General features: G+C 44.1%; 1 protein-coding gene across 1 annotated transcript; it reads left to right on the top strand.

Moving 5' to 3' along the window:
• The first annotated feature begins 301 nt into the window (after positions 1–301).
• GSTT4 (glutathione S-transferase theta 4) lies at positions 302–17,530 on the top strand. Its single transcript, XM_056531193.1, has 5 exons — positions 302–459; positions 11,575–11,662; positions 14,183–14,333; positions 15,661–15,837; positions 17,182–17,530. The coding sequence occupies exons 1-5, from the start codon at positions 345–347 to the stop codon at positions 17,380–17,382; spliced, it is 732 nt and encodes a 243-aa protein (XP_056387168.1). The 5' UTR covers positions 302–344; the 3' UTR covers positions 17,383–17,530.
• The last annotated feature ends 8,015 nt before the right edge of the window (positions 17,531–25,545 follow it).

Here is a 25,545-nt window from a genome sequence, read left to right as displayed (position 1 = left end):
AACAGGGCAGATAAGGTCTCCTTTAACTGAATTCATTTATATTAAAATGTTTATTTTTGTAACATATCAATAAAATACTGGATTTTAGAAGAAACTATTGCTCTGTGTGAAGGAAACATCTATTACAGCCCTGCAGGAAGTTGTTGCATAAGATATTTTGCTGAATACATTTAAGGTGTCTTACATTATATCTCCAGAGTAATATGTAGCTGAGCCACAAGTAGGGTAAGGGTAACTAACTAAGTGAGTGGGCGGAACTCTAGGTCAGGGGTGTGGAAGCTCCATAGAAATTCAGCAACCCTTCTCCAGAGCCTCTCACATTCAGTTTGAGATCATCTGGCAACATGTCTGAACTAACTCTTTTCCTGGATCTGCTCTCCCAGCCCTGCCGATCCGTTTATATCTTCGCAAAGGCAAATAATATTCCTTTCAAATACCAGGAGGTGCGACTCTTTAAAGGTCAGTCTAGTGTCTTGTGATTGCTTTTATTTATTATATAAGAATCATGGGACTGGCATAAAACTTAGAGACTTGTTGTTACGCCTAGCGCTCCGGGTCCCCGCTCCTCCCCGGAGCGCTCACGGCGCCTTTCTCCCTGCAGCTCCCCGGTCAGCGCTGACCGGGAGCGCTGCCCTGTCATGGCCGTTGGGGATGCGATTCGCACAGCGGGACGCGCCCGCTCGCGAATCGCATCCCAGGTCACTTACCCGTTCCCGTCTCCTGCGGTCATGTGCTGGCGCGCGCGGCTCCGCTCTCTAGGGCGCGCGCGCGCCAGCTCCCTGAGACTTAAAGGGCCAGTGCACCAATGATTGGTGCCTGGCCCAATTAGCTTAATTGGTTCCCATCTGTTTCCTGGCTATATCTAGTCTACTCCCTTGCACTTCCTTGCCGGATCTTGTTGCCCTAGAGCCTAGTGAAAGCGTTTTTGTGTGTTTATACCCTGTGTACCAGAACTTTGCTATCTCCCCTGACTACGAACCTTGCCGCCTGCCCCCGACCTTCTGCTACGTCCGACTTTGCTTCTGCCTACTCCCTTGTACCTCGCCTATCTTCAGCAGCCAGAGAGGTGAGCCGTTGCTAGTGGATACGACCTGGTCACTACCGCCGCAGCAAGACCATCCCGCTTTGCGGCGGGCTCTGGTGAAAACCAGTAGTGGCTTAGAACCGGTCCACTAGCACGGTCCACGCCAATCCCTCTCTGGCACAGAGGGTCCACTACCTGCCAGCCGGCATCGTGACAGTAGATCCGGCCATGGATCCCGCTGAAGTTCCTCTGCCTGTTGTCGCCGACCTCCCCACACTGGTCGCCCAGCAAGCCCGACAGATTGCCCAACAAGATCACCAGCTGTCGTACTTGACCACCATGACTCAGCAACTCCAGTCGCAGCTACAGCAGATTCAGTCTCAGCTACAGCAGCAGCAACCATCTCCTCCGCCAGCTCCTGCACCTCTTCCGCAGCGAGTGGCCACTCCTAGCCTCCGCCTGTCTTTGCCGGACAAATTTAATGGGGACTCTAAGTTTTGCCGTGGCTTTCTTTCCCAATGTTCCCTGCATCTGGAGATGATGTCGGATCAGTTTCCTACTGAAAGGTCTAAGGTGGCTTTCGTAGTCAGCCTTCTGTCTGGAAAAGCCCTGTCATGGGCCACACCGCTCTGGGACCGTGATGACCCCGTCACTGCCTCTGTACACTCCTTCTTCTCGGAAATTCGAAGTGTCTTTGAGGAACCTGCCCGAGCCTCTTCTGCTGAGACTGCCCTGCTGAACCTGGTCCAGGGTAATTCCTCCGTTGGCGAGTACGCCATACAATTCCGTACTCTTGCTTCTGAACTTTCCTGGAATAATGAGGCTCTCTGCGCGACCTTTAAAAAAGGCCTATCCAGCAACATTAAAGATGTTCTGGCCGCACGAGAGACTCCTGCTAGCCTGCATGAACTCATTCATCTAGCCACTCGCATTGACATGCGTTTTTCTGAGAGGCATCAAGAGCTCCGCCAGGAAAAAGACTTAGATCTCTGGCCACCTCTCCCACAGTCTCCACTGCAATCTGCGCCTAGGCCTCCCGCCGAGGAGGCCATGCAAGTGGATCGGTCTCGCCTGACCCTGGAAGAGAGGAATCGCCGTAAGGAAGAGAATCTTTGTTTGTACTGTGCCAGTACTGAACATTTTCTGGTGGATTGCCCAATCCGTCCTCCACGTCTGGGAAACGCACGCTCACACTCAGCTCTCGTGGGTGTGGCGTCTCTTGATGCCAAGTCGGCTTCTCCACGTCTCACGGTGCCTGTTCGGATTTCCACTTCAGCCAGCTCTCCCCTCTCAGCCGTGGCCTGTCTGGACTCTGGAGCTTCTGGGAATTTTATTCGGGAGTCCTTTGTGAATAAATTCCATATTCCGGTGACCCGTCTTGTCAAGCCACTCCGCATCTCCGCGGTCAACGGAGCCAGGTTGGACTGTACCATACGTTTCCGCACGGAGCCCCTTCTTATGAGCATCGGATCTCATCACGAGAGGATTGAACTTTTGGTCCTCCCCAATTGCACCTCGGAAATTCTCCTTGGACTTCCCTGGCTTCAACTTCATTCCCCAACCCTGGATTGGTCCACTGGGGAGATCAAGAGTTGGGGGTCCTCTTGTGCCAAGAACTGTCTAAAACCGGTTCCCAGTAACCCTTGCCGTAACTCTGTGGTTCCTCCTGTATCCGGTCCCCCTAAGGTCTTTAAGGACTCTGCCTGCCACAGGAAATGCCCCTCCCCCCCTCCCAGGCAAGCTTCTGTGTCCCCTCATGGCCCTCGTCCTGGTGTCACACTGCCCCGTGCCAGGTCTCGCCCTCTGCCCTCTCTCCCCATTCCTACTCCTGCGGTTCTGCCTGCCGTTGAGGAATCCCTCCTTCCTTTCCCGGTGTCCTCATCCCAGGGGAGGCAGTTACCCGATAAAGAGAAGGGGAGACCTAAGGGGGGGGGTACTGTTACGCCTAGCGCTCCGGGTCCCCGCTCCTCCCCGGAGCGCTCACGGCGCCTTTCTCCCTGCAGCTCCCCGGTCAGCGCTGACCGGGAGCGCTGCCCTGTCATGGCCGTTGGGGATGCGATTCGCACAGCGGGACGCGCCCGCTCGCGAATCGCATCCCAGGTCACTTACCCGTTCCCGTCTCCTGCGGTCATGTGCTGGCGCGCGCGGCTCCGCTCTCTAGGGCGCGCGCGCGCCAGCTCCCTGAGACTTAAAGGGCCAGTGCACCAATGATTGGTGCCTGGCCCAATTAGCTTAATTGGTTCCCATCTGTTTCCTGGCTATATCTAGTCTACTCCCTTGCACTTCCTTGCCGGATCTTGTTGCCCTAGAGCCTAGTGAAAGCGTTTTTGTGTGTTTATACCCTGTGTACCAGAACTTTGCTATCTCCCCTGACTACGAACCTTGCCGCCTGCCCCCGACCTTCTGCTACGTCCGACTTTGCTTCTGCCTACTCCCTTGTACCTCGCCTATCTTCAGCAGCCAGAGAGGTGAGCCGTTGCTAGTGGATACGACCTGGTCACTACCGCCGCAGCAAGACCATCCCGCTTTGCGGCGGGCTCTGGTGAAAACCTGTAGTGTCTTAGAACCGGTCCACTAGCACGGTCCTCGCTATCCCTCTCTGGCACAGAGGATCCACCTCCTGCCAGCCGGCATCGTGACACTTGTATCTGCTACAAAGGTGGATTGTGCATAGTCCTTGAATAACGCACAGTAGGTGTGTGGACCAGACGCATCTTTCAATTACCACTTAGTCTGTGTTCACATCAGGGGCGTAATTATAGGGGGTGCGGTTGCATCCAGGCTCAGGAGCCGGAGGGGACCCATAAAGTCTCTCATTCCCATAAGAGCAGGTCAATGCTATTAATTAGACTTTATAGTAGGGGGCCCTATTACAGATTTTGCATTGGGGCCTAGAATCTTCAGGTCACAACTGTTGGTTCACATGTTGCAGCTTTGGGACGGTAGTAATCATCAAAAATGCGGTTTACTATAAATTACCACATGGCAGTGTCATCGAACATCATTCTGTCTGCAGGGGTCAAGTCCTGGCAAAAAAAAGTCTGGGAACTCGCCCAAGATTTCCACTTAAAGGGGTACTAGACATCTTATACCCAATCCAAAGGATAGGGGATAAGATGTCTGATCCCGGGGGTCCCGCCGCTGGGGACCCCCACGTTCTCCCTGCCGCACCAGGCTTGTCCCCTCCCATAGACTTGTATTGAGGGGGCATTACTGTGACGTCACAAGCCTCTGCCCACATCACCAGTCATCTAGCACAGAGCGAAGCACGCTCCGTGCACTGAATGTCTGGGGTGCCGCAGTCGATCGCGGGGGTCCTGCAGACATCTTATCCCCTATGTCTAGGGGCAGAGTACCCCTTTAAGGGCTGGTCCTGCAGGACTCCTGCTAATGGGAGCTGCGTTTCTGCTTTGGAAAAAGTGCAGGAACGCCATTCCAGATGAGTTCCTGCCGGACTTGAGCACTGTCTGCCTGTCATGCAATGGATTAGGTGTCGTTATGTTCTCTGTACAGCTACTAATTCCAGTGCAATACAGAAAAACTAGCACAGATATTAACAAAGACTACTTTGTAGACCAGCACTGTGGCAATGAGTAATTGTACTTATCAGATATTATAGAACATATTTAATATGTCTGAAAGCTCATAGTAATGTAGGTTACAGCATGGGGTGTACACACATGTCCATGCCCAATTCCACATGAAATTCTACAGCAGCCTACAATACGTACAATGAAACATTTCCGTGCAGAGATTTGCTATTGGGGAGAAAAGAACAAATCTGCAGTGCAAATAAGCGTCATGTTACTTCTCTGGGACAGAAATGCTGAGGATTAGTCGGTAGAATGACAATAGGAGTAATCCTTGTGTGAATCTGATGTACTCTACAGAAATACATGTAAGATTGATTTATGAATTTTCCTACAAAAGGCAAAGCTGGAGGGGAATTAGGTAGGAGACTGTTCAGCAGCAGTAATGGACTTGATATTGGTCCAATAGAACCAGGTTCAGAAGAGAACATGGCAGATTTTAAAGGAAACCTGCCATCAGCCCAAACTGCCAGTAGCATAAAACTAGTGCAGGCAGCACGATCCATGAATTACTTTGAGACACGCTGGGTGTTTCAGAGTAGTAATAGTTTAAAAATGGCGCTGGGACCTGAGTAATTAGTCATTGAGATTGGTCCTGGTGACTGCTCCCCGTCCAGCTGGCTTGACTGACATGGGAATCAAGGGGTTTTATGCTGTCCGCAGTCATCATAAAACTAATGACCAGTTCCCTTTAAAAGGGTACTCCACTGGCCAGCGTTCCGAAGTAAATGTTCCGAACGCTGTTTTTGTTCTGCGAGGGTCGGCCACGCCCGTCGAGACCTCACAGCCACGCCCCCTCAATGCAAGTTTATGGGAGGGTCTTGATGGCCATCATGCCTCTCCCATAGGCCTGCATTGAGGGGGCATGTCAGTGATGTCATAAGGGGCATGGCCGACACCCGCATCACGGAAACAGAGTTCAGAACATTCCAAACGCTGGCCAGTGGAGTACCCCTTTAAGTCCAATGTCTGAACATATTCATAGTTGATATATCTTGTATAATGCCTAATATTAATAAAACTATATCACACTAATGTAGTGTGTACATGGATGTACCCACATAACTGTTTGTTTGGAAAGGTCTGGTAGTTGTAGTAAGTTGGCACATTAAGGCTATGTTCATACGATGGAATTTCCCATTGATTTCAATGGGATTCTACTGCGCTGTTCACATGGAAGAATTTCCGCACCAGTCATGTCTGTTTTTCTTCAGAGTCCACACAGAAATGCATTGCTGTCTATGAGACTGCACATTTGCAAGAAGTCCTAGCGCCCGCATGTTCTGCCGATGCTCCGATGTCGGTGGAATCTCCGGACAGAAATTGGCCAAGCCAACATTCCACCATGTGAACATAGCCTCAGAGCTATCCAGGACTGGAAAAACGGGTAATTTCTTCCAAAAACAGCACCACACCTGTCCTCAGGTTGTGTGTTGTATTGCAGTTCAGTTACATTGAAGTGAATTGAGCCAAGTTATTATACCACACACAACCGGGTGTGATTATTATTATTTCTTTTTTTTTTTTTTTTTTTTGTAAGAAATTAGCTTGTTTTTCCATTCCTGGAGAATGGCAGAACACTTCTGGGGAGACGGCAGATTATTGTTTTACTGCATTTATTGACCTGGAGCCTCTGTTGCCAGTTCATTCCAGGTAAAAACTCACCTATGGTTTGTAAACCTGTTCTCAAGGTAATAGAATAATAAACCTCAACTGTTCATACAATGTGGAGCCAAGAACACAATTGCATCGTGAGCTGTAGCTAATCCTCCCATGGGTGTGAACTTATTCTTTAAACACCTGCCACATTCAATTAAATCTATGTGCACATAGCTGCCGCTCATTCAGTAAAGCTGGTCAAACACAGTAATGTTAGCCAACTAAGGTGTATGGTGCTTCCCAACTTTTCCCTGACATTTGCTGTTGGGGAGTGTCAGAAAACAATTTTGGATTACATCATGCTTTTTGTTCTTAGGGGGATAAGCTACCACCAGAGGTATGTTTTTTATTTTTATTTTTTTACCCTCTTGCATATGGGGGGGGGGGGGGGGGGGGTCGAGAGAAAGAGCTGTCAAATAGCCAATCCTTCATCTGACTGCTTACTAAAATGTATGTCCAGTCTTTTTTTAAAGACCATAGATCTGATGACCCTTTTACATCTGAAAAAGCCAGATATCCCACATTGCCTTAAAAACAATCTGCTAATTTGGTCCATCACTTTTGAGCTGGAGACTATCCAGGAATTAGATCCCCAAAATTCTAATAACCCCTTTTAAGGAAGAATGATTTCACTTACATTCACTTGAGACACTATATAGAGTCTGTCCTTCGGCTAATTACAGCGGACATTAGTGAGTCGAGACCACTCTTCTTCGACTCTCATTCTTTTTGCAGGTGAATAAACCCATTAAAGTCTATAGAAAGGTTAAAATACAGATGCATATGTCCTAGATCTGCAATACATCTGTATTTTCAATTATTTTATCATCCAAGTGAAATTCAGTTTGCTGTCAAGAAGAAGCCCATGAGTATACATTCATATCATAGATCCATATTACAAATGTATTCCGATACATTTACATGTAACAGGCCTAGACCCTCTTGCCTATGCTATGGGCAATTTACTCCTCAGGTCTAGGTAAATTGACCTAGCAGTTGTCCACTTTTTCTGTGTAGGACCTGCTAGCAGCCACGATAAAACTTTAACATGATTTTACCCCATGATACCTATAAAACATATGGTTTTTATGATTTTCATAGGGCTTAAATCACACCCGGGTCTAAAGCCAAAATGCTTCCTACCAGGGGCGGACTGACAACACTTGGGGCCCCCTGACCAAAAAAAAAGGCAAGGGCCCCCTGCGAGGCTCCGCAGCTCGTCAATCGTCTGCCACGCCCCTATTCCACCCAAATCCCTTACGCAATAATCTAAAATGTATTAATGTAAGAAACACTTTAATGTAGGTAAAATTCCATGACCAATAATACTGGTATACAAGGAGTAAATATATACCACCACACAATAACTGGATAAAACCGCCATACTGTACTGAATAAAACCACTATACACTGACCAGTATACTATACAGGATCTGTATACTATATAAGTGATTATATACAGGACCATATGGAGGTAGATATCAGCTGTACACCATATGTGATTAGTTACATTTTGGGACTCCCAATTACGTCTTTTCTGATCGGCAGCGTCCTCTTTCATTTTCTTCACCGTCCGGATCAGACCCACATGTGGATTTCTTAACATCTGCAGGACAAACGTGTCACTCTACATTTTTTCAGTGTCATCCCCTCCTCTACAAAATCTGCCCATCTATAGGCCCACAAACTGTAATAATGCCCTCCTTGGTGTCCCGCACAGCAAAAGGGCAGGTAGGTAAGTAGTCAGGTAAATAGGTAACTAGGTAGGTAGATCAGGAAGCCAGATATGTAGGTAGGTGACTAGCCAGGTAAGGAAGTAGGGGGCTAGCTAGGTAGTTAGGCAGCTATGTATGTACATAGTTAGGCATCCAGGTGTAAAGTTAGGTAAACCCCCCCCCCTTCCCTGTAGGTATAGGCAGCAGTTAATCCTCCCCCTTACCCCATAGGTATAGGCAGCAGTTAACCCACCCCGCCCTTTCCCCATAGGTATAGGCAGCATGGCAGTTAATTCCCCCCCCCCTTATATAGGTGTAGGTAGCAGTTAAGCCCACCACCCCTTGAATGGTTAAAAAAATAATTAAATAAATGCTCACTTGATATCCCACGCAGCGATCTCCTCAGCAGCAGGAGCCCGCGTCTTCTCCCCTACACAGTGCAGGCGCCGATGAGTGATGAGTGGGGGTGGAGGTCACGTCTCCTCTATGTAAGCTGCAGATGCGGCTCACACAGAGGAGACGTGTTCTGCTATATGTGCGTGTACCGCACATACAGGAGAAGTCAGTGCTGTCTGCTGGGGATCCGGGACGATCCCGGTCCTAAGTGGCAGCGGGCCCTTCACCAGGCCGGGCCCTGGGACAACGTCCGATTGGACCAGCTGGTCAGTCCGCCCCTGTCTCCTACAGGTAGTCATAGTTGTCCTAAATGTTCATTGCTCTCGCCTGATTTTCCATTGTCCCTGGGACTGCTTATGGTTTCATGAGGCATGGAAAATGATCTAATGATATCTTTAAAGTGGTGTGTCTGCCCTTCTAAAATGATGGATGACCAACACGCTACAAGTCTCTCCCCACTTAAAGGGTCCTTCACATTTGGGCAGCTGCCATCCGCAAGAGCATATTATTATGGGCACACGATATATCTATTGCATATATATTGCAGCTGCTTTTTCCTGAGGATAACTATTTCACCTTTTTGATCTTGCTCTTTATAAGACAATATCTAGCCCTCTTTTCTAAGGCCGATATGACAAACTTCTAGTTACAACAGGGGAAGAAGGGGGAGGGATGGGTTCTAGGTTCTTTTCTAAAACACTGCCATCCTACTTCTGGTATTGTATCTGTTATTTCCATCTCTAACACCTGACCTGCGGTGACAGCTCTGTCCATTTTGTAGTGGCCAAACTTGGTTACTGCAGCTCAGCTCCCATTGAAGTGAATGAGAATGGAGCTGCACTATGATCTATTCTGATCAATACATTTTGCCCAGAAAACCCTTTAAGAATAAACGCAGAGAACTACAAGTCCCAGACAACTTTTCATGCTTAACCCCTTAAGGACCAAGGACGTACCGGTACGTCCTTGGTCCTGCTCCGGTGATATAACGCGGGGTTACACGGTAACCCCGCATCATATCACGGTGGGCCCGGCGTCATAGTGAAGCCGGGGCCCGCCGCAAATAGCGCGCAACGCCGATCGCGGCGCTGCGCGCTATTAACCCTTTAGCCGCGCGCTCAGAGCTGAGCCGCGCGGCTAAAAGCGAAAGTGAAAGCTGCCGGTTAACTCAGTGGGCTGTTCGGGATAGCCGCGGCGAAATCGCGGCATCCCGAACAGCTTACAGGACAGCGGGAGGGCCCCTACCTGCCTCCTCGCTGTCCGATCGCCGAATGACTGCTCAGTGCCTGAGATCCAGGCATGAGCAGTCATGCGGCAGAATAATCGATCACTGGTTTCCTATGAGAAACCAGTGATCAATGATAAAGATCAGTGTGTGCAGTGTTATAGCCCCCTATGGGAGCTATAACACTGCAAAAAAAAAAAAAAAAAAAGTGAATGAATATAATTTAACCCCTCCCCTATTAAAAGTTTGAATCACCCCCCTTTTCCCATAAAAAAAAAAAAAAAAGGGTAAATAAAAATAAACATATGGTATCACCGCATGCGGAAATGTCCGAATTATAAAAATATATCATTAATTAAACCGCTCGGTCAATGGCGTACGCGCAAAAATCCAAAATAGTGCATTTTTGGTCACTTTTTATATAATTTAAAAATGAATAAAAAGCGATCAATAAGTCCTATCAATGCAAAAATGGTACCGTTAAAAACTTCAGATCACGGTACAAAAAATTAGCCCTCAGACCGCCCCATACACGGAAAAGTAAAAAAGTTATAGGGGTCAGAAGATGACAATTTTAAACGTATTTGTCAGGATTCGGCAGGCTGGAGGTGGAACCTCTGTGTCAGAGAGGGATTGGCGTGGACCGTACCGGTGAACCAGTTCTAAGTTGCTACTGGTATTCACCAGAGCCCGCCGCAAAGCGGGATGGTCTTGCAGCAGCGGTAGCAACCATGTCGTACCCACCGGCAACGGCTCAACCTCTCTGACTGCTGAGATAGGCGCGGTACAAGGGATTAGGCAAGAGCAAGGTCGGACGTAGCAGAAGGTCAGGGCAGGCAGCAAGGGTCGTAGTCAGAGGCAACGGCAAGAGGTCTGGAACACTGGCTTGGGACATACAAAGAACGCTTTCAATGGCAACAAGATCCGGCAAGGAAGGGAAGGGGAAGTGAGGTTATATAGGGAAGTGCACAGGTGAATACACTAATTGGAACCAGGTGCCAATCAGCGGCGCACCGGCCCTTTAAATCGCAGAGAGCCGCGCGGGACAGTACAGACGGGGGAACGTGTCTGGTAAGCGGGCTGGGATGCGAACCGCGAGCATCCCGGCTAGGGACATTATAGCAGCGCTCCCGGTCAGCGGATCTGACCGGGGCGCTGTGAACAGGAAGACACTGCGAGCGCTCCGGGGAGGAGCGGGGACCCGGAGCGCTCGGCGTAACAGTATTAATTTTCCTGCATGTAGTTATGATTTTTTCCAGAAGTACGACAAAATCAAACCTATATAAGTAGGGTATCATTTTAATCGTATGGACCTACAGAATAAAGATGTGTCATTTTTACCGAAAAATGTACTACGTAGAAACGGAAGCCCCAAAAAGTTACAAAACTGCGTTTTTTTAAAATTTTGTCGCACAATGATTTTTTTTCTGTTTCACCGTAGATTTTTGGCCAAAATGACTGACGTCATTACAAAGTAGAATTGGTGGCGCAAAAAATAAGCAATCATATGGATTTTTAGGTGCAAAATTGAAAGAGTGATGATTTTTTAAAGGCAAGGAGCAAAAAACGAAAATGCAAAAACGGAAAAACCCCTGGTCCTTAAGGGGTTAAATGGCTGCCCCCTTGTTTTCGTGTATCAAAATTCTAATTGCTCGTGATAATCGGTGTTCATGTACCATTTGCCATTGTGCTTTAATTCTAAACCTGTACTCCTTGCTATTGGTGACAAGAATATCATCTGAGGGTTTTCACACACGAGGCCTGTTACTGCTTATATGCTTTTCACAGGTATGAAATTGTATGAATCTGACAAAAAGATGGCCTTGTTACATTGAGGCAAGTGGAATATATTCTGACCAAATTGTTAAAATGAACAAATATAGTGACACATTTTTTTAGGGTATTTTTCTGGTGATGTTGATTTATTTCACAATACAGGTAAAAAATTTTGTTCATTTTCTTTAGGGGAAACGATGGCTGAAGATTTTGGTAAGGTGAATCCACTCCGTAAGGTACCAGCTCTCAAGGATGGAGACTTCACAATGTCGGAGAGGTGAAGAATCTTTTAGCTGTTTATAAAGCTAAGGCTGGGTTCACACTACGGTTTGTTATTACGGTTCCCGTATACGGCTGGGAGGAGGGGTGGGCGGGGCTTAATCACGGCGCCCGCACTCAGCCGTAAAGGGAACCGTAGTTAATGTATGTCTATGAGTCGACCGGAGTGAACTGCAGCCTCCGGTCGGCTGCTTTTTCGTCCGTATGCGGTTTCCCGACCGCAGGCAAAAACGTGGTCAGCTCATAGACATACATTAACTACGATTCCCTATACGGCTGAGTGCGGGTGCCGCAATTAAGCCCCGCCCACCCCTCCCTCCTCCCAGCCGTATACGGGAACCGCAATGTGCGCCCAGCCTAAGGTTTCCTGCACTGATTCCCCCATTATAATGTATGGTTCAGTATGTAATTTTAGTGCGATAGAAGCAGGTAAAGCGTTTCCAGGCGCTGCTTATCTAAGGGGAAAGAACAATGCACAGGAAAACTATTCATATTGTTGGATTGTTTCCTCTCCCTGAAGGCAATCTTCTTACTCTAGTGCTGTACTATTGAGTAACTGCTTGTAGTACATTGAAATTGCCTAATAAATAATACAAATCCTTCCTTGCTTCTCCTTTTATCTTGGATTAACTTGCGACTTTATTTAAATTTATGTATTGGATTTGTTGTCTGAGAATTATAATTGCCTTGTACTGTAATTTGTGTCATTGTAGCTCCACCTAACTAATGATACTAATATGGCTAAGGATGATGTACAGTAGTAAAACTGTAATCCAGAATGCCAGAAGTCCTGCCTGGAAGGGGATATCATTTACACACTATAGATTTGTTGTAGAAACTTCTGAGACTTTTCTATTCATCTAAATGGGTTTTGTAGACGTTTACTTGTTTTCTGCAGAAACATACCCCTCCCCTCCCATCCCATTCATATGAATGTAATAAATTTTCGGCTGTAAAAATTTCCGCAACAAATATGCAGCTAAACAAATCCTAAGCTCACTCAGCAAGGGCTCTGTCCCCTACTGCATATGTTAGCGTTATTAGACAGACACATTAGTGCTAGGATATTCATTAGTGTTGAGCGGCATAGGCCATATTCGAATTCGCAATATTTCGCGAATATTCGTCATATATTTGCAAAATTTGCATATTCGTAATATTCGCGTTTTTTCGCATATGCGAATATTCGTGAGCAACACTAATATTCATAAGTTGGTACAACAAACTGATGTATTAGGTGCAGGTACACATGAAATAATCTATGTTCAAATGGAGGACAATTTTTTTATTTTATTTTTTTGCAAGTATATCATCTATAAAGACTGAATTATCCATTGAAAGTAGTATACATGCAGGAGCCATACCCGTACAATGCTACATATCTGATGTGCAGTAGTGTGAGTGCTTGGACACTGTCACCTTATGCTTCTTATACACGGTTACCATAATTAGAGATGAGCGAACTTACAGTAAATTCGATTCGTCACGAACTTCTCGGCTCGGCAGTTGATGACTTTTCCTGCATAAATTAGTTCAGCTTTCAGGTGCTCCGGTGGGCTGGAAAAGGTGGATACATTCCTAGGAAAGAGTCTCCTAGGACTGTATCCACCTTTTCCAGCCCATCGGAGCACCTGAAAGCTGAACTCATTTATGCAGGAAAAGTCATCAACTGCCGAGCCAAGAAGTTCGTGATGAATCGAATTTACTGTAAATTCACTCATCTATAACCATAATACCATGTATCTTCAGCCAAATGTCATGTTGGGACAACATGGGAAACCCAATGAACTAAAAGATGAGAACGCTGAGGTTATGGAATACTCCGGATATAAAATGTAATTGCAGGAAATTCTATAGTAACATTTTGTCTACTCTTAGTAGTAGCCCCCCCCCCTGACTGTCTTGTAATCCAGAATTAAGAAGCTGTCACTTCCATTAAAGGGGTATTCCAGGAAAAAACTTTTTTTTTTTTATATATCAACTGGCTCCGGAAAGTTAAACAGATTTGTAAATTACTTCTATTAAAAAATCTTAATCCTTTCAATACTTATGAGCTTCTGAAGTTAAGGTTGTTCTTTTTTGTCTAAGTGCTCTCTGATGACACCTGTCTCGGGGAAACGCCCAGTTTAGAAGAGGTTTGCTATAGGGATTTGCTTCTAAACTGGGCTTTTCCCGAGACAGGTGTAATCAGAGAGGACAACCTTAACTTCAGAAGCTCATAAGTACTGAAAGGATTAAGATTTTTTAATAGAAGTAATTTACAAATCTGTTTAACTTTCTGGAGCCAGTTGAGAGATATAGATATAGAGATATAGAGATATAGAGATATAGAGATATAGAGATATAGATATAGATATATAGATATAGATATATAGATATATAATATATATATATTTTTTTTTTTTTATATAATATATAAAAAAAAAATTCCTGGATAACCCCTTTAATGCTGTATGTGTATATATTACAGAGGGCATAAAACTACTTTTATAAATGTGTATTTCTTTCTCTTTACCAGCACTGCCATGCTCCTTTATCTAGCTAACAAGTATAAGACCCCAGATCATTGGTATCCGTCAGACCTCCAGAAACGTGCTCGTGTAGATGAGTATCTCGCTTGGCAGCATACGAATACTCGTCCACATGGGTCCAAACTCTTTTGGATCAAGGTAAGCATGTGTTTATAGAACTGCATTTGCATGCAGATGATAAGGTTTTTGGGGGATATTGATGATTATTATATTGATAACATAGAATATGGGTTGCCCCATTCATTCATCTAAGTGAGGGTGCACTCCTAGAGAATATTACCACCTCTACTTCCAGAAGAGCATTTGTTCTGTCTGTCACTGTGGACAAGAAAAGCACAGTAGTATTAGGCCATTTTTCCCTTTACATGTTTGTGACAGCATTCCGGGACCAATGGAGAATGAGATATCCACAGTACCTGTGGGGTATGCAAAGGATTTTATTATTTTCTGGGAGTAGGGAAAAGGGGAATCTGGCTGAACAATACTGTAGACCAGTCTTTCCCAACCAGTGTGCCTCCAGCTGTTGCAAAACTACAATTCCCAGCATGCCCGGACAGCCGAAGGCTGTCCGGGCATGCTGGGAGTTGTAGTTTTGCAACAGCTGGAGGCACACTGGTTGGGAAAGACTGCTGTAGACAGTCTGTATTATTTACTCATGGTTCTAGAAAAACACAATGGGGGACATGTATCATTATTTGTGTATGGTAGAAGCAGTTTACCTCTTTTCCCGAATTCTAAATTATGAGCAGAAGCGCTAAATTTATCAATCAAGTGCAATGAGCTTCATAAATTGCGGGTAAATATAGTAATCTCCTCAATCCACTCTTTGGAAAATAGAATAGATGATTTAGAGCATCTTGCTATGTTAAGTCCAAGATGGGTTGTATTTGGGGGGGAAAAAAAACAGCTCTTGCGGCAAAATTTTTGGTGTAAAGGAAAAGTACGCAGTTAATAAATCCATGTGTACTATAGATGTCACTCCAAGGTACCCTGATTCGGCCACATCTGGAGGACATGCTCTACCAAAACAGGCGCAAAAAAATGCGCAAAAAAAAGGGCTTGCGCAAAATTTTGCGCAAAAAAATACACACAAAACGGGTAAAATCTTTGATACATGTCCCCCAATGACTCAGTTTTGATGGGTAATGTGGTATTGGTGTAAATTCAAAATTTATAAAAATCTGTTTATGCCTTTCACATACACACATGCATTCTTTCTAAATGTGATTTTAAATGTTTTTTGTTTGTGTTTTTTTTTTTTTTAAATAAACAAATGAGCCATATACTGGATATTATATTGTCAAATCTATTGTGGTGGTGTACAGGGACTAATTAGTTTGTTTTATAGTATTAATATTATTATTTATTATATAACGAAATGTATTATTAATAAGAATAAATTCTTTATTATCATAATCTGTGTTATGCATATCCTTTCTTAAGTGAGTTATTTTTCTTTCTTCAGGCCATGACCCTGTTTCTTCTTGGTCATGAAGCCCCTCCTGAGAAGTTAAATCCTGCTCTTTGTGAGTTTAATGCCACTTTGACAGCTATTCAAGATAAGTTCCTGCAGGACAAACTATTCTTTGTTGGAGATGAGATCTCCATTGCAGACTTGGTGGCTATTGTAGAGATTATGCAGGTGAGTAAATAAATACTTTGTGGTAACTTTATTGTTGACCTCTTGATTTCTATAAAGTTTTTAAGAAGGTTTGTGGCCATTTAAATCCCACACAATATTACAAGCAAAATTGTTGCAGTACAATTTATTACAGAGATTTTCCTACAGGTGCTGAAAGCTTCTAGTAAGCAATATATTCCACAGCAGTGCATGATTCACAGATTACACTGCTTAGTACTGCTCTAAAATCCCCATCATGCTGTTGTACTATTCAGATGTGGACAGGGCTGATTATAGATTCTCTGCTACATTATCTGAGGCAATAAATAAATACATTTGCAATGTCGATGGCAACATCCCTCCTCGCCCCTCAGCCAGATTGAACCATAGTTAAAGGTTTGTGTGAATAATATCTGTGGTGTAAACCAGTGTGAACAAAGTGGACTATGAACCTCCTGTGTAGAAGTCATACAGTTACCACTGCGCATGTAATAAATACCACCATACATATTGCCATTGTGCTGTTGCTTAAAAAAAAAAAATAATAATAATAATAATACTGAAACCCTTAATTATACATATGCCCAATAATATCACCACAGTCCTTTCCTCTTATGCCAGGTGTAGGGCGCACTTAATGACTGACAACATCTTCCATGCACTGTGCTGCTTACGGCCTCCAGGAGGGAAGAGAAGAAATGGCAGACTATCGTTGATTTACTGTTCTCCTACTCCATGCAGAGCTACTATCACTGTCCTGATGGTGGGGACCTAGGCTTCACAATCTGCCATCTGAGGCAAGATGCTCAATTCACCTCATGGCAGAGGTGGCCATGGATGTAGGGGAATAGATGTTCTCTTCTGCTGATTATCATATAAATCATAAAATAGTCTCAACTAAAATGGTAAATTGATGAAAAATAGCATATATTCACTATGTAATGACCAGAAGTAGTGCTACTTCTCATGCACACACAGGACCACTGATCCTTACTTTTAACTGATGGCTACTTGACTGTCATTCTGTCAAACTGTCATTTTCCAGCTTTTTACACACATGGGCTCAGATTTACTAAACTGACCAGGTAGACTGAGAATATGAGTCTTGGCTCAGGCTGTTTGATAAACATGTCATATACAATTAGCTTAGACAAATTGGCTTAAATTGCTCCAGAATCTTAACACATATTTGGTGCACCACGCTTTTGTATTGAGGCTGTGTACCCTTTTTGAACTCGGTGATAAAGTGTCTACAACTTAAAAATAATGTGTGGCACGTCATGTAAGACAATTTTTGCCCTAATTCTGGCACATCTAAAATATCTGTCTAATCTTGTTTTTTTTTGGTTGTATTTTTTGTTACAGCCAGTTGGGGCTGGAATTGATGTCTTTGAGGACAAACCCAAATTGGCAGCTTGGAAGCAAAGAGTGGAAGAAGCAATTGGAGCAGATTTGTTCAAAGAGGCACATGAGGGAATACGGGGAGCCAAGGACATGCAGAGTCAACTACTCCCTCCAGAGCTCAAAGAGCGACTTAAAGCCAGATTAGAATATTTCTCTCGCTGATAAAGCCACTCCAAGGGAAACAAGTTAAACTCTAACTCTCTATCTGTTGTAGACATGCTGAATAAGCTATAAAAATTGTTGTGGAGGTTACCTCACACCGGCATAAATGACTGGCATTTTTAAATAAAAATCTATATGCTCAAGAAGATTTTCTTATAGTGAATGTGCTTTGATACCAATTTAGTGCATCTGAATGGGAAGTATGGGCCTCATTGATCAAAACAGAACAATTGTCTTTTCTGAAAGCAGCCAATCAGAGCTGCTCTGGTTAAATCAAAGCAGAGTCATGATTGGTTGCTATAAGCAACAAAGACAGTTTCTCTGAGGGTATTTTCACATGATGGAATTTCCATGTGGAATCCCATATCAAGGGGATTCTGTTGCGTTGTGCACACGGTGACATTTCCGCAGCAGAAACATCCAGATTCTGCAGAAGGAATAGACATGTCACACGTTAGGACATTTCCGAGCGCTCCTACGCCAGCATATTTTGTCTGAAATTTTCAGTGCAGACTTTGCCCATGTGAACATAGCCTTACGGTTTTGGTAAATCTTCCCCTAGGATCTTTTACACCTTGGCACAAATCACACAAGACCAATTGGTTGCAGAGGTCATGAGTGTAAAGTTTGAATATGTTGATCTGGCAGTGGTTTGTCAAAAAAAAAAACGTTGTGGTCATCGTTTTCTAGGAACATTTCTGGCAACCTGCAATATTCCATTAATTCACAAAAAAGGAGTTGTTACTGGAATTGAATTATACTTAGTGGGGGAGATTTATTAAAACCTGTCCAGAGGAAAAGTTGCTGAGTTGCCCATAGCAACCAATCAGATTTCTTTTTATTCATTTCATAAAAAAATAAATAAAAGTGCTCTGTAAAATGAAAGAAGTGATCTGATTGGTTGCTATGGGCAACTCAACAACTTTTCCTTTGGACAGGTTTTGATAAATCTCCGCCAATATGCGTGATTGTAATGGTAAAATATGTTAGTGATTTAACCCCTTAAGGACACATGACGTACTGGAACGTCATGTGTCCACTCCCGATCTATAACGCAGGGCCACGGCGTGGCCCCGCGTCATAGCGGGTCGGGCCCGGCCTCTAACAACGGCCGGGACCCGTGGCTAATGGCGCGTGGCATTGATCGCTGTGCCGCACGCTATTAACTCTTTAGATGCGGTGAACGCCGCGTCTAAAGTGAAACTGAAAGCATGCCGGTTAGCTCAGTGGGCTGTTCGGGATAGCCGCAGCGAAATCGGCCACTACCTGCCTCCTCGCTGTCCGATCGGCGAATGACTGCTCAGTGCCTGAGCAGAATCATCGATTACTGGTTTCTTATGAGAAACCAGTGATCAATGATAAAGATCAGTGTGTGCAGTGTTATAGGTCCCTATGGGAGCTATAACACTGCAATAAAAAAAAGTGGGGAAAAAAAAAAGTGAATAAATATAATTTAACCTCTTCCCTATTAACTTTGAATCGCCCCCCCCCCCTTTTCCCATAAAAAAGTGTAAATAAAAATAAACATATATGGTATCACCGCGTGCGGAAATGTCCGAATTATAAAAATATATCGTTAATTAAACCGCATGGTCAATGGCGTGCGCGTAAAAAAATTCCAAAGTCCAAAATAGTGCATTTTTGGTCACTTTTTAATATCATGAAAAAATTAATAAAAAGTGATCAATAAGTCCTATCAATGCAAAAATGGTACCGCAAAAAAATGAGCCCTCATACCGCCCCATACACGGAAAAATAAAGTTATAGGGGTCAGAAATTACAATTTTAAACGTATTAATTTTCCTGCATGAAGTTATGATTTTTTTCCAGAAGTACGACAAAATCAAACCTATATAAGTAGGGTATAATTTTAACCGTATGGACCTACAGAATAAATATCAGGTGTCATTTTTACCGAAAAATGTACTACGTAGAAACGGAAGCCCCCAAAAGTTACAAAACAGCGTTTTTTTTTCTTTCAATTTTGTCGCACAATGATTTTTTTTTTCCGTTTCACCGTAGATTTTTGGGCACAATGACTGAGGTCATTACAAAGTAGAATTGGTGGCACAAAAAATAAGCCATAATATGGATTTTTAGGTGCAACATTGAAAGAGTTATGATTTTTTAAAGGCAAGGAGCAAAAAACGAAAATGCAAAAACGGAAAAAACCCCGGTCCTTAAGGGGTTAAATATTAGAGTAAAATTATTTATTGAGGGGGGGGGCTGTACAATTCAAAGGAGTTCCCTATCCTGGGTATCCCTAGCCTGGATACAAGAGATAGGGTTGGGCATGAAGGCAGACTGGTTCTGTAAGGCATATTAGGGGCAACTCTGTCCATAAAAACTGCAGTAGATGCTGCACACTTAAGCTATATTCACACTACGGAATCTCTGGGCAGAATTTCTGTCGGAGATTTAGCCGGTGGCACGAAGACCGAACGGACTGCATTGCCGTCCCCATAGTCGGCAATGCATTTCTGGGTGGATCTTTTGGGAGATCTGCTCAGAAATGCATTGACATCTATGGGGATGGCAATGCAGTCCGTGCGGTCCTAGTGCCACCAGCTTGATCTCCAGCAGAAATTCTGCCCGGAAATTCCACGTTTCTAACCCAGCCTTATACTTGCTGAAGCTAACTCACCATAAATGCTTGCTTGGCAAAAAATCCAGTAAGCAGGCAGACCAAGGAAGTGCTGAAATCTGGCAGATATATTCCTCTGAGACCCTTGCTGTGTGTGGGTGAGCATTGTCCTACTGAAAGATGCAATGTGGAAGTCCTGGTATGAGGAGCAACATGTAAGGATTGAAGCAATCACCGCAAGACCATTCTTTTAGAACAATAAAGGGGACCTTAAAACTTTACTTTTATTTGAGAGCAACAAAAATAAAATATAATAAACCGCAATACCATAAACTGTATTAAAATGGCCAACGCCAGATGTAATTAGTTATGAGTTGAACCTCTGATTATTCTTGTCTATTTAATTAACTACCAGACTATTACACTCTCAGGGCACGTTCCCACACGGCGTATTTTGCTGCGTATTTGGTGCTGCGTATTTTCCTACCCATTGACTTCAACAGAGAAAATAAAATATGCAGCAGCAAATACGCCGTGTGGGAATGTACCCTTAGGGTACGTTCACACATACAGGATCCTGCGCAGGATTTGTAACTGCAGATCAGAAGCGGTGCTCAGTCATTTAGTTTACATTGCAATCTGAAGCAGAAAATCCTGTGCATCAAATCTGTGTGTGAACATACCCTTAAACAGTAATGAATAGACTCTAGACACAGTCCATTATCACCGATTTTATGGAGGGAATTAATCAAGAGTGGTGTAGGTGCACGTCTTTTTATCCCATTAATTTGTGTGGTGGAAACTGTGTACCTGCACCAGATTTAGTACATGGTGCAGGGCACGTGATAAATAGGTTGCATTAGTACTCCACTTTGTAGGGTGCCCCTCTATTGCGACTATTTAAAGTTTTTTGCAGTTTTTGTAAGCCAAGTCAGAGCTGGTGTAGATTTGTGCCTAAGTTAGCGCTTTTGCAACAAAAGATTCGACAAACTGAAAGGTCGCACATCATAAATTCCTAAACACTGCATGATATCAACTAAAATTCCCACTTGGTATGTTGTTTTAAAATAAAAAAACTTCTAAAGCAAAAGTCGCAATAAAAAGTCTCTAAACAGCATCTGAGGCAAACTGTGCGACAAATGTAGACCACAAAACTAGGGTAAAACCAATGATAAATCCCCCCTATGTCTCCACCATACAGTATCAGCGCATGTGCAACAAGCAGACCATTATTTTCACCCATTTTTTTTTTCTCTCTCTCTAAACTGCAGCTGGTTTGTTCAAACAATAAAGGGTCAGAAAACGTATGGAAATACAGTTCACACTGGTAATGCGCTATTTGCAATTCAGTTATTCCACAGTGTCATACAAAACCTTTATTTATAAGGCACTATATATCTCTCAGTTGCATTAACTATTGGACAATTTCCTTATTAGCTCGTCGCTGGATACCCAGATGATTGCACACCGTCCCAATAGCTGCTTCAATATTGCATAGTTAATTCAAACAGTGTACATCAATGTTAATGGGCATTTCTCTTAGTAGATATTGTTTTAAAACACTCGTATACACTGCAGCAACAAATGTTAGTTGAAGTTGGTATCAGCACAGTTCACATTGGTGATGCGTTACTTGCAGATCACTTGTTCCACAGCAGGGGTCTCAAACTCCCAGCCTGTGGGCCGCAAATTAACGAAGTTTTGCGGCCCGCACCAGGGATCTGGAATTTGTATCGCCCGACGCTTGTGACACGCAGTTCCGGGCCCCGAGTAGGTGATTTCTTTAGGCATTTAGCCTTCTTCGGGCAAGCAGGGCTAAATGCCGGAAGACTTCACACACTTCAGCAAACACTGCTACTTGGGACCCGGTGCACATATGACGGGGCAACCAGTCTTGCCCCGTCACTAAACTGCTACTTACATCTGCCTGCGGGGACTTCCTGGCGGAGGTGCGCGCGGTGAGTGACGTGCGCGCGTGCGATGATGTCACTTATAGCGTGCACCTCTGCCAGGAAGTCCCCGCAGGCAGATGTAAGCAGTGCAGTCCAGGTGGGGAATCTGTTACAGCTACCTAATGTGGGAAATCTGTGCTAAAGATACCTAATGTGGGGAAACTGTGCTGTGCTTCCTAATGTGGGGAATCTGTGCTAAGGCTACGTAATGTGGGGAAACTGTGCTGTGCTACCTAATTAGGGGAATCTGTGCTAAGGCTAAATAATGTGGAGAATCTGTGCTACGGCTACCTAATGTGGGTAAACTGTGCTATGGCCAGGGCCAGATTAAGGCTGCTTGGAGGACGGAGCACTTTAGTATGATGGGGCCCCCCTTCCCCGAAAATAAACCAATACCGACACAGACACATCCCTAAACCTCAACCCCCCTGTGCATGTTTTCACTGATGACAATAACAACCCTTCACATAGGCATGGGCACTTCAGACTATGCAGCCCATTTTTTGGTGGGGGTCCATCTGCTGGGACCCCCATCAATGACCTCAGTTCCAGTGGCTTTCCACCTACTGAAAATCTACAACTCCCATAATGTCACTCAGAGCTGAGCCGCGCGGCTAAAAGCGAAAGTGAAAGTTGCCGGCTAGCTCAGTCGGGCTGTTAGGGATAGCCGCGGCTAATCGCGGCATCCCGAACAGCTTACAGGACAGCGGGAGGGCCCCTGCCTGCCTCCTCGCTGTCCGAGCGCCGAATGACTGCTCAGTGCCTGAGATCCAGGCATGAGCAGTCATGCGGCAGAATCGTCGATCACTGGTTTCCTATGATAAACCAGTGATCAATGATGAAGATCAGTGTGTGCAGTGTTATAGGTCCCTATGGGACCTATAACACTGCAAAAAAAAAGTGAAAAAAAAAGTGAATAAAGATCATTTAACTCCTCCCTATTAAAAGTTTGAATCACCCCCCTTTTCCAATAAAAAAAAAAACACAGTGTAAATAAAAATATAAATAAACATATATGGTATCACCGCGTGCGGAAATGTCCGAATTATAAAAATATATCATTAATTAAACCGCTCGGTCAATGGCGTGCGCGCAAAAAAATTCCATAGTCCAAAATAGTGCATTTTTGCTCACTTTTTATATCATTTAAAAATGAATAAAAAGCGATCAATAAGTCCTATCAATGCAAAAATGATACCGTTAAAAACTTCAGATCATGGCGCAAAAAAATTAGCCCTCATACCGCCCCATACACGGAAAAATAAAAAAGTTATAGGGGTCAGAAGATGACAATTTTAAAGTATTAATTTTCCTGCATGTAGTTATGATTTTTTCCAGAAGTCCGATAAAATCAAACCTATATAAGTAGGGTATCATTTTAATCGTATGGACCTACAGAATAAAGATAAGGTGTCATTTTTACCGAAAAATTTACTACGTAGAAACGGAAGCCCCCAAAAGTTACAAAACGGCGTGTTTTTTTTTTCAATTTTGTCGCACAATGATTTTTTTTTCCGTTTCACCGTAGATTTTTGGCCAAAATGACTGATATCATTACAAAGTAGAATTGGTGGCAAAAAATAAGCCATCATATGGATTTTTAGGTGCAAAATTGAAAGAGTTATGATTTTTTTAAGGCAAGGAGCAAAAAACGAAAATGCAAAAACGGAAAAAACCCCGGTCCTTAAGGGGTTAATCACAGTAGAACCCTGGACAATCATTGTGACAGTGTCACATTAAAACCCAGATAAAATGTATTCTATGGAGAGAAAGATAGAGCAGAGCTCCTCATAGGGCAATACGTTTGGAACAATGTAAATATGTATAAGGTGAGGCAGTAAAACAAGTAAGTAGTCTCGCTCACCTTGTACTGTTGTGTATATAGACACAACAGCAATAAGCGTGTGGTTCAAAGTGATGGTGGAGCAGCTTCCTGGAATCGGCAGCAGGTGAAACCTGTCCGAGGTATATGATGCAAGTACTGGTGCTAGGCAGGAAAGGTACCAGGTTCTATAGCGCAATCCACCACTCAGGCAACTTCTTGGGATAAAAGGTTCGATTTATTTAGCCAAAAACATTATCAAAATAGAACTTGGCTCAGAACCATTGTGACATCATTATAGACATTGAGGCCACCGGCACTGTGACTTTATTACAGTAGTACCCATAAGCAGAACTCATTTTTCCACCATTGTGAACTTCCTCCTCCACTTCCTCCTCCAGACCCCTCTGTCTGCCTCCTCTAGACCCCTCTGTCGACTTCCTCCTCCAGACCCCTCTGTCCGCCTCCTCCTCCAGAATCCTGTCTGCCTTCTCCTTCAGACCCCTCTGTCCTCCTCCTGCTCTAGACCCCTCTATCTGCCTCCTCCTCTAGACCCCTTTTTTCTCTTTCTCCATCTATAATCACAATTCCCTTTAGGGTATGAAGACCCCTCCAGGACTAGACCCTTATAGCTAGGGTTTCCCCTTAAAATATAACTTTTATTATTGCTCTCTAAAAGCATCCAAAATGAAAACATGAGTGTATATAATGTACAGTGTGTATTAAAAATACAGCCTTTATGTTGGTTGTAGGTCCTTTTACTACTCTAATGTATTGAAGACCCTATCATAGTGATTCATCCCTTATCACCATCTCTTTTGGGTGAGAGAAGCTAGCTCCACCCAGGGCTTATATGGGGGAGACTAGCAGGGAGCCCATAGGTCACTCTTGGGATAACCTGGTCACTGATACCTCCTGGGTGACAATCACATGACATATCACATGGTATAACTCTTAAAGCAACATTACATTTTATAACACTTTACATGGTAAAAAATATTTACAATGGCGAAACAAGTGCAGGGGGCCTTGGGGACACTGAAGGAGGCTGCCTGACAGGACAGTAGGAGCACGGGGTAACACCTCCCATACTGGGCCAGCACACTGTTTTCATCTTGGGCATTTATGGCATAACCACAGGATATGCTATAAACAGGTGCAGGATTCATCATGATCTTTTCTTTAAGTCTGGGATCAAGCCTGTGTTGTTCCTTTCATTGTTTTGCTCCGTCATTGAAGCAGAATGATGGAAAAAATGGTGCTGGTGGATCCGTTGCCTGCCATACAGAAGCTTGTGTGGTAACTGCCTTGGGGTGTTGTGTAGATGGTGTGTTGCTGTGTTGGTATATGAGGGGTTAATTTAACCCTTGTCACTCGTGACGCCAGGGTGAGGGTTAATACGCTGAGCTAAATCTTCAGCCTATCGCCACCCTTCCCAGAAACGATAGGTGCGTGCATAAAGGACTGAATGTCCACAGCAAAGATTAACTTGAGTGAAACTTTACTGAGGTATTTGCGGTACATCCAATAACAGCAACAATCTTATTAACAAAGTCTCTATTCAGCACAGCAGTGATTGACAGATGCGGAGGACCATTGAGTTATCCAGAAATTATTGGAATTAGGGTTTCTTGCAGAGATCCACTGGATTTAGGGGAGTATTTAGGTCCAGTGATCTTGCGGAGTTAACAGGAATTGAAGTGACTCACAATTTTTGAGAGATGGCCACGGCCGCAGGGCTTAGGCCTAGCAAGTGCTGGTGACAGCTGCGCAGATCCGTCCTCATCAGCAGCGAGAGAGAGATT

Source organism: Hyla sarda, chromosome 1 (genome assembly GCF_029499605.1).
Source record: "Hyla sarda isolate aHylSar1 chromosome 1, aHylSar1.hap1, whole genome shotgun sequence".
Taxonomy (NCBI): Eukaryota; Metazoa; Chordata; class Amphibia; order Anura; family Hylidae; genus Hyla; species Hyla sarda.
The sequence above is the reverse complement of the archived record's forward strand: the minus strand, read 5'-3'. Positions and strand labels throughout refer to the sequence as shown.